The 13997-nt window shown below is 45.4% G+C and overlaps 9 protein-coding genes and 1 non-coding gene across 10 annotated transcripts; 5 read left to right on the forward strand and 5 right to left on the reverse strand.

The window, feature by feature from the left end:
- The first annotated feature begins 67 nt into the window (after window positions 1-67).
- V1513DRAFT_448895 (E1-E2 ATPase-domain-containing protein) lies at window positions 68-3586 on the forward strand. The gene is made up of 2 exons (XM_066898594.1): window positions 68-586; window positions 642-3586. The coding sequence occupies exons 1-2, from the start codon at window positions 408-410 to the stop codon at window positions 3283-3285; spliced, it is 2823 nt and encodes a 940-aa protein (XP_066752271.1). The 5' UTR covers window positions 68-407; the 3' UTR covers window positions 3286-3586.
- V1513DRAFT_417746 (transcription initiation factor TFIID 23-30kDa subunit-domain-containing protein) lies at window positions 3516-4733 on the reverse strand. The gene is made up of 3 exons (XM_066895877.1): window positions 4188-4733; window positions 4071-4135; window positions 3516-4018 (listed from the first exon to the last, which is right to left on the reverse strand). The coding sequence occupies exons 1-3, from the start codon at window positions 4578-4580 to the stop codon at window positions 3703-3705; spliced, it is 774 nt and encodes a 257-aa protein (XP_066752272.1). The 5' UTR covers window positions 4581-4733; the 3' UTR covers window positions 3516-3702.
- A 214-nt stretch (window positions 4734-4947) lies between these two features.
- On the forward strand, window positions 4948-5034 carry V1513DRAFT_t71. Its single transcript has one exon. It is a non-coding gene; the product is annotated as a tRNA-Thr (tRNA).
- Window positions 5035-5187: 153 nt separating this feature from the next.
- Window positions 5188-6359, forward strand: V1513DRAFT_426513 (NUDIX hydrolase domain-like protein; the record flags this gene model as incomplete). The annotated part of the gene is made up of 5 exons (XM_066896171.1): window positions 5188-5497; window positions 5562-5955; window positions 6008-6101; window positions 6152-6200; window positions 6250-6359. 5 exons carry the CDS (start codon window positions 5188-5190, stop codon window positions 6357-6359), a joined length of 957 nt encoding a protein of 318 aa, XP_066752273.1.
- V1513DRAFT_402860 (uncharacterized protein) lies at window positions 6351-7352 on the reverse strand. The gene is made up of 4 exons (XM_066895545.1): window positions 7214-7352; window positions 7063-7161; window positions 6936-7008; window positions 6351-6871 (listed from the first exon to the last, which is right to left on the reverse strand). Exons 1-4 carry the CDS (start codon window positions 7242-7244, stop codon window positions 6457-6459), a joined length of 618 nt encoding a protein of 205 aa, XP_066752274.1. The 5' UTR covers window positions 7245-7352; the 3' UTR covers window positions 6351-6456.
- A 70-nt stretch (window positions 7353-7422) lies between these two features.
- V1513DRAFT_448908 (WD40-repeat-containing domain protein) lies at window positions 7423-8813 on the forward strand. Its single transcript, XM_066898595.1, has 4 exons — window positions 7423-7585; window positions 7646-7883; window positions 7939-8273; window positions 8331-8813. Exons 1-4 carry the CDS (start codon window positions 7573-7575, stop codon window positions 8735-8737), a joined length of 993 nt encoding a protein of 330 aa, XP_066752275.1. The 5' UTR covers window positions 7423-7572; the 3' UTR covers window positions 8738-8813.
- V1513DRAFT_448910 (uncharacterized protein) lies at window positions 8732-9818 on the reverse strand. The gene is made up of 4 exons (XM_066898596.1): window positions 9585-9818; window positions 9304-9534; window positions 9151-9242; window positions 8732-9098 (listed from the first exon to the last, which is right to left on the reverse strand). The coding sequence occupies exons 1-4, from the start codon at window positions 9640-9642 to the stop codon at window positions 9009-9011; spliced, it is 471 nt and encodes a 156-aa protein (XP_066752276.1). The 5' UTR covers window positions 9643-9818; the 3' UTR covers window positions 8732-9008.
- A 585-nt stretch (window positions 9819-10403) lies between these two features.
- On the reverse strand, window positions 10404-10929 carry V1513DRAFT_459681 (uncharacterized protein; the record flags this gene model as incomplete). The annotated part of the gene is made up of 3 exons (XM_066899777.1): window positions 10404-10528; window positions 10580-10834; window positions 10884-10929. 3 exons carry the CDS (start codon window positions 10927-10929, stop codon window positions 10404-10406), a joined length of 426 nt encoding a protein of 141 aa, XP_066752277.1.
- Window positions 10930-11212: 283 nt separating this feature from the next.
- V1513DRAFT_448919 (uncharacterized protein) lies at window positions 11213-12701 on the forward strand. Its single transcript, XM_066898597.1, has 4 exons — window positions 11213-11380; window positions 11434-11482; window positions 11543-12028; window positions 12088-12701. The coding sequence occupies exons 1-4, from the start codon at window positions 11366-11368 to the stop codon at window positions 12588-12590; spliced, it is 1053 nt and encodes a 350-aa protein (XP_066752278.1). The 5' UTR covers window positions 11213-11365; the 3' UTR covers window positions 12591-12701.
- V1513DRAFT_448921 (nucleophile aminohydrolase) lies at window positions 12603-13951 on the reverse strand. The gene is made up of 4 exons (XM_066898598.1): window positions 13823-13951; window positions 13484-13768; window positions 13076-13425; window positions 12603-13023 (listed from the first exon to the last, which is right to left on the reverse strand). The coding sequence occupies exons 1-4, from the start codon at window positions 13900-13902 to the stop codon at window positions 12668-12670; spliced, it is 1071 nt and encodes a 356-aa protein (XP_066752279.1). The 5' UTR covers window positions 13903-13951; the 3' UTR covers window positions 12603-12667.
- Window positions 13952-13997: the final 46 nt, after the last annotated feature.

Consider the following 13997-nt stretch of genomic DNA (forward strand, 5'->3'; position numbering starts at 1 on the left):
ACCCTAACCCGATTGCCTACCTTTGTGTTCCGATGATAACGTATGAGATGCTCCCTCAGTGCAAACACCATGAGGAAGTTAAGTTGTTAAGGGAGCCAAGGACGAAGCTCAAATTCCAGTTAATAATTGCTTAGTCAGAGCCCCAGCGCCACATGCAAACCATTGCATCGGTTCCCAGCTTCCTTGCGATTATCAATTACCAAACCTTGTGCGGATAGCGTTGTAATCGTCAACGATCCTAGGGCTTATCAGATTAATGACGCCACTTGTCAAGCCTCAACGAGCCACCTCTGGCCGACTTCAGTTTGCCAAAAGTAACGGCCGCGGCCGATCCATATTCTACTTCTCTACTCACGCTCTCTTGTTCCACTCATCCAGACAGTTCTCTGTCACCCGATCAGGACACGATGACCGTCACGTCTGTGTTTGCTGTGCAAGGCATGACGTGCGGTGCGTGCACTGCCGCCATCAACTCTGCGGTCGAAGGTGTCCCCGGTGTTAAGTCTGTCGCGGTCTCGCTCATTACAGAGCGAGCATCCGTCGTCCACGATATAGCAGTTGTGTCTCCGGAGCAAGTTAGAGAGGCGTATGTACCTTTGTATCTTCCGTCTCCGAGTTTAACCGACTAATATTGTGCATAGAATCGATGATTGTGGCTTCACTGCCCAACTTTTGTCATCTCAAGCGGACGAGCCGGCTTCCCAAGTTTCAGACACTGCCGATATTGCGACGAAACTGCGATCAGAGATTATTTACATCAAAGTATTTGGGATGACATGTTCAAATTGCTCCACAACTGTTGAACGTGCTCTACGCTCCGTCCCGGGTGTTCGGGAGGCGCTGGTTGCCTTAGCAACAGAAGAAGCAAAGGTAAAATACGATCCATCACAAGTGGGTGTGAGGGACCTTGTCAATGCGATCAATGATACTGGATTTGACGCACTGTTACCCGAGATGATGGACAACACTACACAAATCGAGTCTCTTGCAAGGACTAAAGAGATTCAGAACTGGCGACGTGCAGCGCTTCAAGCTTCTTGTCTTGCCATACCCATATTTATTTTAAACATGGTCCTCCCATACTGGTCTAGAAAGTACGATTTTGGCAGATGGACATTTATTATTCCCGGATTACATTTTAGAGAACTTCTCTCATTTGCTCTTGCGACTCCGGTTCAGTTTATTATCGGCAAGCGATTTTTTGTGTCAGCATACAAGTCTTTGAAACACGGGTCACCCACCATGGACGTCTTAGTATCTCTGAGTACATTCACAGCTTATATATTCTCTTGCTTCTCTATGCTGGTCTCAATCGCGACTGCAGCAGAAATGCCACCACATACTGTGTTTGAGACGTCAGCGATGATTATCGCATACATTACCTACGGCAAATATCTTGAAAACCGTGCAAAGGGCCAAACTTCCGCCGCTCTCTCGCGACTACTCTCGCTCACACCATCGATGGCTACGATTTACGCGGATCCGAAGAACATCGCCGTCAATGCTGCTGAACTGGAAATTCCATCCGAACTTATACAGACTGGCGACGTCGCCATTTTGCGACCAGGTGCCAAGGCACCTGCTGATGGTATTGTTGTCTCTGGTGACTCATACATGGATGAGAGTTTAGTCACTGGCGAGCCAATGCCGGTTGAAAAGCATGTAGGATCAGCTATCATTGGCGGTACAATCAACGGCGTTGGGCGACTAGATTTTCGCGTTACGCGCGCGGGTAAGGACACCCAGCTTTCTCAGATTGTAAAGCTTGTTCAGGATGCACAAACTACCCGTGCACCGATTCAGCGATTTGCAGATCTCGTGGCCGGAAAGTTTGTTCCTATCGTCATTGTTCTCGCTGTTGTTACTTTTATAGTCTGGATGGTTCTGTCGCATGCATTACGCACACCGCCTGACATTTTCAAGTCATCAGAAAGCAAGTTCATGGTTTGTTTAAAGCTATGCATTTCCGTTATTGTCGTCGCTTGTCCATGCGCTCTAGGATTAAGTACTCCCACCGCAGTCATGGTTGGTACTGGTATCGGTGCACAAAATGGTATACTTATCAAAGGTGGTCCTGTCCTTGAGCAAGCTACGCTTATCACTAAAATGGTCTTCGACAAAACCGGAACTCTGACTATCGGTAAGATGTCTGTCCTTAGTCATAGCAAGACTCCTCTATGGGAAAGCTCGGCATACAGACAGAAGCTCTGGTGGCGGATAGTTCGCGCCGCGGAGTCCGGCAGTGAGCATCCCATCGGTAAAGCTATTGTAGCAGAGGCGAACCTTGTTCTTGGACAGAATGACTCCGAAAGTATCTCGAAGGATCATAGCGATGAACTTCAGACGTCCAACTATGAGACCGTCATGGGTAGAGGTATCCGAGCGATTGTCCGGCATGGAACTGAACTTTACACCATAGCAGTGGGAAATGTCCAGTTCATGACTGACAGCGATATCGATGTCCCCTCCTCAATCCTCAAGGCGGCAACTGAAACTACGGCAACAGATATTTGTGTCGCCATTCAACGCACATTTGCTGGCACCATCTCCCTTAACGACATAATCCGAAAAGATGCTAGAGGTACCATTCTTGCGCTCGAGAAGATGGGAATCAAAGTTGCTATGGTTACTGGTGACCAGCGACCTTCAGCACTGCGTGTTGCTCGCGATGTTGGAATTCCAGAGTCAGAAGTTTGGTCGGGTGTGACCCCATCTGAGAAGCAGGACATCATTCGTGCTATGCAGATTGAATCACCAGATGCGGTGATCGCGATGGTTGGCGACGGGATCAACGATTCGCCAGCTCTGGCGACAGCACACATTGGTCTCGCAATGGCAACAGGTACTGATGTCGCTATTGAGGCAGCAGATATCGTACTGATGCGGCCCGATACCTTACTCATGGACGTGGCGGTTTCGTTGTCGCTTTGCCGCGCGATATTTAACCGTATCAAGACGAATCTCATCTGGGCTACAATTTATAACTTCGTGATGATCCCGTTCGCAATGGGCGTGTTCCTACCACTGGGTTGGTCTCTGCCTCCTATGGCAGCTGGCGGTGCTATGGCATTAAGTTCGGTGAGCGTTGTTGCCTCGTCACTTGCGTTGAAGCGATGGAAACGTCCACGATGGGCTACCGAGGAAGGTAGATTAGACTTGGATTCGTCAAGCAGGTTCAATTATCGATGGAACTTCTTCAATAGAGAACCTGTTACCGACAGCTGCGAAAATCAACCATTATCGCATAATGGTTATGCTCAATTAAATGGTTCAGAGACGGTATAAAAAGTCATTAGTATTCAAAAGGCTTGGAATTTCATTGTATTTTGTAGACTATATGTAGTGCGTATAGACAAATTGTTTAGGAGTTGTCGTGTTTTCTTGTCATTGTCATCGCATTGGTTTGCGGGACTCCAAACGGTGGCTAGTATTAAAAATTGATTACTTACACTGTCATTGAGCATGCGGGAGATTACTATCACATATACGAATCGAACAGCTTTTGTAGATCTGAGCCCAAGGTGTTGCTATTTATATTTATCCACAGCACTACTATAATACGATTGTGAGTGTAATAACAGATGACCAATTCTACAATTACATAAAATACATTATAAACACCAAATGAACATCCCATTCCTATATACAATTTAACACAAAGTAATCACCACATTCAACAATATCCACCCATCTACTAATGTTTCACCTATAGAACTCCGGTCGATGAACATTAACGCCGTACTCCGCCAACGCACTCGAAAGGTCTTCCATCGTCAAAACAACTTTACCGCTACCGCTACCACTACCACCTGCAATACCACCGCCCCCAACACCACCTGCGCCGCCGCCACCCCCTCCGAATCTCGGCGGCATACCGGCCCGGAACTGGCCAGGCGCGGCTGCTGGATTGGAAGATGCTGAACCGGCGGACCAGGTAGATCGAATACGAGAATATTGGTATGCGTCAGTTGCAATATCTGACACAAACTTCTGGGTAGCAAGCGCCAATAATCGTTTTCTATCTCTATCATTAGCTCGAAATCAGCGCCTAAACAAGACAATTGCCGTACATCCGTATGTCTGACGATTCAAATCCAGCTTTCATTAAATAGTAATCTGTTACAGCATCAGGAATCTGTAATCAAGTCAGCACATTATTCCGACGTCTGCTAATGAATGAACCATACAATTGGCGCAAACTCTTCCATCATGCCAAGAAATTCCTTTAGGCTCTTATCCCTTCTAGCACCTAATCCCGGAATCACAGGCATAGCAGCACCAGCATCCTCCCCTCCTGTACCATCAAAGACCGGTATTTCAACCCCATTCACGGTAATCATCTGTACATCGCCGGGATCGGTTGCTTCAGGCACTGCTGTAGCCGGATCTTGCGGTGGCATAAAATCCATATCAACTTCTAATTCCTCTAACGGCATATCTCTGCCAGACGTATCCCCTGCCTGTGCATCTATCATCTCCTCAGTGTGAGCTGGCTCTTGTCGAGGTGACGACGCGTCTTCTTGACCATCTACATCCACATGCGACGTAACCGCTGGATCCTGCTGTGGTGAATTCAACATATTATCGACCGTTACTATCCCAGTGAAGCAGCTGAATCAATACCGTCGAAAAAGCCGACTAATTGTTAAGAGGTACTTGTATAGGGGATTTTAAATCATGGAATCTTCCCCGACCCAGTGATGTTAAAATGGTTCACATTGTGCCACCACAACACCGCTGCCCTATATTTCCACAATTGCAACGCCTGTTCCATTCTATATCGACCTAGCCAACTAGCTCATTACTCAAACAATAATTTTGAACTAATTTTTCATACCTGTATCATGCGATACATTGCTAATCAGAAACGGCATGCTGTCGCCCCCTTACCCTAGCGATTGCAGCCATATTATATTGTCACATCTTTAGTGTTTCTTATATGCACAAGCCTCTTTGGCCAAGTTGGTAAGGCGCTGCACTCGTATGTTTCCACGTGCAATGCAGCGATCGTCGGTTCGACTCCGACAGGGGGCAATTAATTTTTGCTTCATGTCATTGGGTCTTAGTCATACTGCGAACCATCACTTTCGTACTGTTGTTGATGCACTCGATTTGATACGTACGTCTCGGGGAATTTATTTTTGTGTTTTGCTGACTGCGTCTCGTGATATAGATATATCTGGATCAATGCCGAAATTAAATAATTTGGAGTTAATTGCGCTCGCGGACTCGTTTCCGTATGCCACATCTTCAGTATACAAGACTGTGGCATCTTCGCTATACCAATTCACGTCGCATGACATGAACGCTGCATTGGGCTACCTTTTACCGTCAGTCGTGGATAGTTTGCGGGGTCTAAAGCAATCATTCGTTGTCAACGATGCGGAACAACGGGTTAGCATTGCGCCTGAATTTGACACGGTTGAGAAGAGAAGTAAGATGATGAAGGATCTCGCGTTGAAATGGCGGATTGAGAAGAAGTTTAAGGTTCTGGACGGTCAGTTGACGGTCTTTAGTCGTTGTTATGCATCGACTAGATTGACGGCTAATTGTATTAACAGGGTGGAGATCGGAATTGTATCCTATATATTATCCGTCGTCTGAGCTTTACTTCACGTTCGAGAGATCAGCTTGCCCCATTTTTGGATTCGTCACGTACGGCGTACATATGACTGCCTATATTCCAGCGTCTGACACCGGGCCACTGAGAATTTGGGTGCCCAGGCGGTCACGAACGAAGTCGACGTACCCAAGTATGCTAGATAACACTGTCGCAGGAGGAATCGGTTACCCGTACGGTGTATTCGACACGCTAATTAAGGAGTGCGGAGAAGAAGCCGGGTTTGATTCCGAGTTAATAAAAGAAAAGGCAAAAAGTGTGGGAAACGTAAGTTACTACTATATTCGAACGAGCTCTGCTGGCGGCGAGAGTGGATTTTTGCAGCCTGAAGTGCAGTAAGTTGCGCCATGATACGAAATTGTAGGTAGTGAGTAACCGACGAGTTAGATACTGCTATGATTTGGAGGTCACAGAGGACACTCCTCCTCCCAAACCAATTGATGGTGAAGCCGAGGATTTCTATTTGTGGGACGTCGAGAGAGTAGGTAGTCATCGGAATGCCGAAGCCACTAAACTAACTCTCACTTATAGGTCCAGGAAGAATTGGCAGCAGGCAATTACAAGCCGAATACTGCACTAGGTGAGTATAATTACACCCACTGGATATAGCCATGCTAAGCAACTTCAAGTGACGATTGACTTCCTGGTCCGTCATGGAGTTGTCACTCCCGAGAACGAGCCGAACTATCTAGAGATCACATCTAGAATGCATAGGAATCTTGAGCATCCGCTCCGTTGATGTACGCATGATTTTTCTATATAGACCAAACTTACAATAGGCGGAAGGTACGTTGCATCAGTTCTATCATACAGTCCAATATTGGGTCATCTCATCATTATCCTTCCAATCGCTCCAAAAATTGTGGATCTCGTACCAACTTCCCCTGAAACTTCTGCCACCAGTCATTAAACGACTTCAATGAAACCATACCATCCGACGTAGCAAATCCACTCAAAAAATTGAACGCATGAGTCATTATCTTGCTTGCCAATGCGGCTGTCGAATTCGGATCAACCGGCACCTTCTGTGTGGTCCGTGTGACTAAAGCGGTGCTGTTGCCATTCGTTTTCGCATGTAATTCGTTAAGTTGAGCATCGACCTGGGCCGCAGATTCTATTGAAATGCCGAGAGATATCGTTATTGGTTCTGCGGATGGTATGTCATCTACCATGTCATCTACGGAGCTTGTCATTAACGCTGCTGTGCCTTGATTGACGCGGAAGATAGCCGATGGCTTGGAATTCGATATCCTAGCAGGAAAATAAAAGTAAGCGTTTGAGTACCAATTCACACGAGAGATTAATCTACACATACGCTCCTAGTAATTGGAATGGTTTTCCTGGCCATTGAAAGTAAACCGACGCAGCAACGCTAGGATCAAGAACAGCTAAAACTCTGAGGTTAAATCATTATAGCCATAAAATCAGTGAACAAGACCTACTTCCAGGTAGTAGGAAGACAACTATATGATTCACTCGTGCTCCGTCTTCAATTTGGAATACAAACTTTGTCTCGTCAATTTGCTGCAAGTTTGTTTGCACTGTCGACAATGTTAACCGGTTGCTTCATCGTACTACAATAGACATTAATACCTGCCCGGCCTGCGCAAATAGCACCAAACATAATTAAATTATCTCCAGATTATGAAAATCAAATTTCCAGAGTATTATCAATAAAACTGGCGGCGAGCGTCTACGAGACGTCAAAGTGAGCAATCAATTAATGTTGGTTCTCTAAACTTCGAAAGATCCCACACTTCACTGACATCGCTGGCGCCCTGAGCCAGCACTGGCGCGTTCCCCGAGCACCGACGTCATTTAGGGCCCATCTCGTTGTTGTGGTTACGAGCCGCAAACTTGCAGTAAACAAGCCAAATGTAAACTTTCTCAATCATGCATACCATTTTAGAAAACAAAGTCAGCTATATTTCGGACGGGCAAACTCGCCCGCAATGTCGATGCAATGTAAGCGCTCTGCTCTGGCTTAGCTTTTGACTATTGTACATAATGCTCACTCGCATATAGTCCAGCTTCAAAATTCACCAGTGGATATTATATCATCGGTACGCTTCAATCCGTCCGAGCGATATAGCAGCTTCTTACTTGCGAGTTCGTGGGACACTACACTAAGTCTTTACGATACGTCAGTTGAAAATGGAAGGCTATTAACGAGAGTGGACTGTGTTGCACCGCTATTGGACTGTTGTTGGGACGAGTTAGGACGGAGTGCATTTATCGGCGGTTTGGAAAACCGTGTAAGAATGTAGGTCCTAGAGAATTGAATTACGGGTGAAGAATATACTAAGCAACTGACTCAGGGTTGACTTGGAGAGTGGCCGATGTAATGTCGTTGGCGACCATGACGACGCGGTGAAAAGCGTCTTGTTCCATAGACAATCTGGCTTAGTTGTTTCAGGGTCATGGGATCGTACGGTTCAACTCCTCGATTGCAGAAGTAGCAGCCGAGTTCATATTTCTCGTCAGCCTCACAAAGTGTTTTCCATGGATATGACAGGAAATTTGTTGGTCGTTGGAATGGCCGCTAGAGCGGTTCACATATATGACATTCGGCACATGGCCGAACCATTCCAGAGAAGAGAAAGCAGTCTGAAATATATGACACGGGCTGTCAGGTGCATTCCTACGGGTGAAGGTGTGTATAGCTTGGTAGTAGTCAATAGCATAAGAACATTTGCTAATCTACGATTAGGGTACGCCTCGTCATCTATCGAAGGTAGAATAGCAGTCGACTTCTTCGACGCTAGCCCCGACGTTCAAGCCAAAAAGTATGCCTTTAAGTGTCACCGAGCCGCGGAGGACAATATGGATGCCGTGTATTCAGTTAACGCCTTGGCTTTTCATCCTTTACATGGCACATTCGTCTCGGGCGGCAGTGACTCGTTGGTCTGCTTTTGGGATTTCAAAGCCCGGAAGCGTCTGCGCCAATATCCTCGATATCCAGGTTCAGTTCAGGCACTCGAAATTGATAGTAAAGGATCAGCGCTGGCTATTTCCTATGGTGGAGATGTTGAGATCGGACTGGAAGGCAATACTGCAGGAAATAATGGCATTGTAATTCGGTCGTTGGGTCCAGGTGAGGGAAAGAGTAAGGTGTAATGTAGAAATATATTGGTGATACCACGGCGCTCATGATGATAAATAATAATGCTTAGACCTATATATATGCGCTACTGAACCTTTAATTCGTACATTATCCTGCCATGCGCTGCCCATATGAAAGTTACTCTGCTCTCAAGTAAGATATTACCATCAACCACCATTATCTGCTATCCACATCCTAAATAATATAGCCAATAGACAATTGAAAACTTAACAACCTATATTACAAATGCGTTAAAATATCAGAATGTTATTACAATGCTCCGAGTCAGGCGACTAGAAGTGGAGTCCGGTATCTCGGCTCTGATGGTTTAAACGGGCGCACTTTCACTAGCGTTCGCAAAATGTTTCGCACATTCTATTACAACTTCGGTTATTGAACTATCCAAGAAAACTATTGAACAACTTACCTTATTTGAGCATACTGATGGCATAAGCTCGTGTGGCGAGGAATAGGCTTCAAGAGCAAAATAATAGTTTAATGCGGCTTCTTCGTACTTTCCTACATCAATATCAGTGTCAAATTCCACTAAGATCGCTACTCAGCCAGAAATTGGACCGACTTTTTGCGCAATGATTCTCTCCTTCAGTCAGATTTAGCACAATGAATTGCGCAATTTCCCGCTCACTTGTTGGAACCGGTGCCTCTTGTAATCTCTTTTCTATCAATTCCTTGTAGCGTTGCAGTCTTTGCTGTTTCTCCTCCTTCCGGTACTGTCGTACAAGCTCTCGAATCAGACGGCGAAAAGTTGGGCTATGCCGCCGCCGATAGTCAAAATAGGCGCAGTATAATACTATTTGTAGAAGTCAATATCTGAACTACCAAAGCACATAATAATCATACTCGGACAAAGTAGAATCGACCCTACTATTATTCCAATTGGGCTCCGCCTCAGTTCCATATTCTCCTAGTTGTTGTAGGATCCTGCATGGAGCTGCTTCGAAAGTAAACTCCAATGCGTAAATGTATAATTATTATATAGACTTATAAGTAATTACCCACGAAATGAATTTTTGCGATCCGCGGCTAACACGGGATGTAGTAAATGGCGTACTCAACAGTAACCGACGCGTCGTTAGGTAGGAGTGAAGGACGCGACAGAGGTGAAGCCCCACGCAGTGTGGCACCGTATTGCGTAGAGTATCTCATCGTTCACAAGTTTAGTTCTCACTAACATATTCTACAGTATTTATGAAATAAAGAGGAGAGAAATCTTTGTATATTGCAAACTTGTCAGTTGTCACAATTTATGTAAAAGGCTGACCAGGAACAGGAACAAATATGAACCAAAAGACCATGAATAGCAGGATGTAAAACCAAGCGTCCTTACTAATCGGTCAAGGCTATCTACCAAAGCACTAAAATGTACACACTTCAAAACCGAGCATAAACTTATATTACAATTGTAAAATTGACCACGGAGACAAGCAATCTAGCAAACCATACAGCTCCCTTACATCTGTTATTTAGTCGAGACTTTGATGTAGTCATACACGGCGTATATACTAAACTTTTGAACGTTTCCAAGCATCTATTCGACCGTAGGAGGAACCGCAGTAGCTGCGGTAGCCGTAGCGTTATAACCAGGGATAGGCAAAGTCTCCACAGCCTCGTCCAGGAGATTCAATACATCCTATGCACTCTTAGGAATGGACTTCTGCGTTATACAATCAAACTACTAACCTTAGGAATATTGTCTTTCAACGCTTCAATAATCTGCTTAGGCATTGGGTGTATAACAAGGAGACGATAAATAGAAACAACCATGTCATTGTATTTTTTCTCTCCTGTCAGAATGGTCAGTACACCTACAAAGTTCAACACTCGCGGAAACTGACCTTGATGCAGGTATGAATCAATTTTCATTAGTTCTTTGCTCATTTGCATCTCGAACTCCTCCGCACTGTTGACGGAAGTAGGCTCATCCTGGAGACTCTGGACAATAAGTCCCTTCAGCTCATCCTTAGACTGCTGTAATTCTTTCTCCTTGCCTAATTCAATGTTCTTTCGGTGCTTGCGCTCGTTTCGACGGAGTTGCTTGCGGAATTCTGGAGAATTTCGCCGTCGATAGTCGAATGATATGACATAGGCGGCTATATCGGTAAATATAACTCCGTCAATGTGTAATTCATAGGCACCTACCTGCACCTGCTGCAACTGCAGTCAAAATAATAGAAACGGCTCGCATCAGGAAGCTGGGGACAGTTAGAATATCTTCTTGCTGCTAGACAGAGAGACCAGGCATCAGCACTACAACAAAATGCCAAACATACTTCCAATCTAATAATACTGCAAAGAGACAAAACCGATTTCACCACTGATCCTGTGTTACCACGGCTCGGTCTTCAGTAAATGGTAATTTCGATTGTGGCAATAATGCTCGTGATCAGCAAAATCTGGATCCAAAAAATTCTTGAACTCCGTTCCGATGCGCTAAGCGTTTCATAGTTAGCACCATATATCCACCGTGAGCAGGCAACGGTCTTGGAAACGCGCTCGAGGCAACTTATGCACGGCTTTTACAAAGGAAAAGACCGTCTTGCTCGAATAACAATTGATTGTACCGCTTGCAAGCCGTATATGCGTGTCCTGGTATTCGGACTACCCTATCTTCGGTCAGATCTATGCCTTTCGCGCAAGTATGTGGACTTTCTTACTGAAAATATTGAGAGCTATTAACAGTCGCGAACAGTTAGTAATTGGTCCTCCGGGATCTGGCAAATCGACTTATTGCTCGGGAAGTACGTAGTGAATGATCGAGCCAGTATGTGTGAGTGGTATCTAATACTCCTGTGGTAAAGTGCTTCAGTTCTTGTCGGCGATTGGTCGTAAAGCGTCCGTAATCAACCTTGATCCAGCAAACGACCACACAAACTACGATTCAGCACTGGACATACGCAACTTCATTACTATCGAAGATATAATGTCACAGGAGGGACTTGGCCCAAACGGCAGCATAATGCGTGCCATAGAGGAATTAGAACAGAATTGGGACGAATTTATGGAGGAGATCAAGGAACTCGGTAACACCGATTACTTGATTCTGGATTGTCCTGGTCAAGTCGAATTGTTCACGCATCACCACTCATTAAGAACACTGTTCTTGAAAATGCAAAAGATGGAATATAGGCTGGTTGTGATTAATCTAATTGACTCGTTTTATATCACCTCCCCGACGCAATATATTTCAGTGTTATTACTAGCGCTGCGAAGTATGCTGCAGCTGGATCTGCCGCATATCAATGTCCTGAGCAAGATTGATTTGCTGAGTAATTACGGCAAGTTAGGTAAGAGGATGCAATTGCGGTTCTAAGGTGTGTTTGCAGATAATGCTAAACATATTCAGACTTCAACCTCGATTTCTATACCGAAGTACAAGACCTTAACTATCTCCTCCCGTTGATCAAAAAAGAATCGCCAACATTATTGGGCGAAAAGTTTGCCAGTTTAAATGAAGCGATTGCGGATCTAATCATGGATTTTGGACTCGTCGAATTTGAAGTTCTGGCGGTCGAAGACAAAAAGTCTATGATATCTTTATTATCAGTTATAGATAAAGCCACGGGCTATATCTTTGGATCGACAGAAATTGGAGGTGATACTATATGGGCAGAAGCTACTCGACAAGGAGGTTATCTAGGCAGCATAGTTGATATTCAAGAGCGGTGGATAGATCATAAGCAACAGTACGACGAGCAGGAAAGCCTCGAACGGGATGAGCGCATGAAGGCCTTTGATCAGCAGAGTAGCAGAAAGATGACGCCAGAAGAAGAATGGGAGGAGGAAGTACGACGGTGGGAGGCAGAGCAAGGTGCGAACATCGGAAAGGGATTTAAGAACGAGCTTTAATTTGCGATGGGCTCCACGTAGAAACATAACTTGCATTAGCGGCGTTTGGGGTTTGTCTCTCGGAAGTCCGAACAATGTTACGTATCGAATGAATTTATTCTTTTAGCATAACCGCCTATTACCGGCTGACCCAATGGTCCTTCTTTGCTTCGAGACATTATCAAAGTCGGGCTGCTTGCATTGTGAGCCATATAGCCCACACTCATTGACGGGGTTGTGTGTGCGTAACAAAACCTTACCAGCTGACTTTTGTCACTTTGTGTGAGCTTCATCAATAATAATCCCGCGGCAGGAGGTCTAAGCTGCACTGCTTGTGACTGCGCAAAATCATATTTCATTAGCATCGAAAGTGATTCCAGCTCGTCTGATGTAGTCATCTGAGACTCAGCACAGCGGCATGCCAGATTGGTACTTATAATATCTTCTCCGGTACCTAGTGATCTTAGTACTGACTAAATCCTATGCACTTCCTGCAACATCCGTACCACTAGTGCAAACAGCAACTTTGCTGTCTTTGGCAGTAACTGTCCACACCCCACTGCCGATCATTGCCGCTGGTCCAACTCGGCCAGGTTGCTTCATCGTAACTCCTCCAGAGCTAGATGCGACTGCAAGCTCACCTTTCATGTCGAGACAGATTACGCCTACCGTGTCCGTTATCATATCCTCGTTCTCGCTACCTGAATTTGTGTGTGTAACACGCAGTTCATCAGCAAAGACCTCAGTCCAATGCTCAAACCGCATAATAGCACTCTCGGATAGCAGTTCGCTTTTGGTAACAATCTCCAGTCCAACACTCTCGGCAAACTGTCTAGCTCCGTGGGCAACTAAGAACCTGTATATGGTCAGAATGCAACACCAACAGCCAGAATCACTAGTTCTTGGATTCGTACAATGGAGAGACTCGACCGTGTGACAGCTGCTTGAACGACTCCGACAATAGCTTTTCTGCAGCCAATATTGGATTCTTGACACCCGAAATGCATCCAACAGCGGCACCTCTATTGTGATCAGTGCACATGATTGATGCATCGCACTCGACCTCTCCTGCGGTCGTCAAGTTGGATCCGGTCCCTGCATTGGTCATCTTGTCGTCCTCTAGCATTTTGCAGACCTGTGCTGCTGCTGCGACTGAAGAAGCACCGGATTTGAGGAGCTTCATTCCTGTGATGCATGCTCTATTGGTATCAATTAGAGACAAACATCTGTGGCGCATATTCCTATATACACACCTCCGACATAGTTCGTTATACTCGTATTCGTGCTTTTTGGAGTGGAACCCAGCTCCAAGGTGAACCGCTATGAAGGCCATACCTGTTTGTAGTCAGTCGACTGTGTCGACGAATATTGAAGAGGTGTGGTAACCTCATTACATTAAGGAATGGTGCCCCTCACACCTCGGATGGG

This window comes from Lipomyces chichibuensis (genome assembly GCF_038497645.1).
Source record: "Lipomyces chichibuensis strain CBS 12929 unplaced genomic scaffold V1513scaffold_28, whole genome shotgun sequence".
Taxonomy (NCBI): domain Eukaryota; kingdom Fungi; phylum Ascomycota; class Lipomycetes; order Lipomycetales; family Lipomycetaceae; genus Lipomyces; species Lipomyces chichibuensis.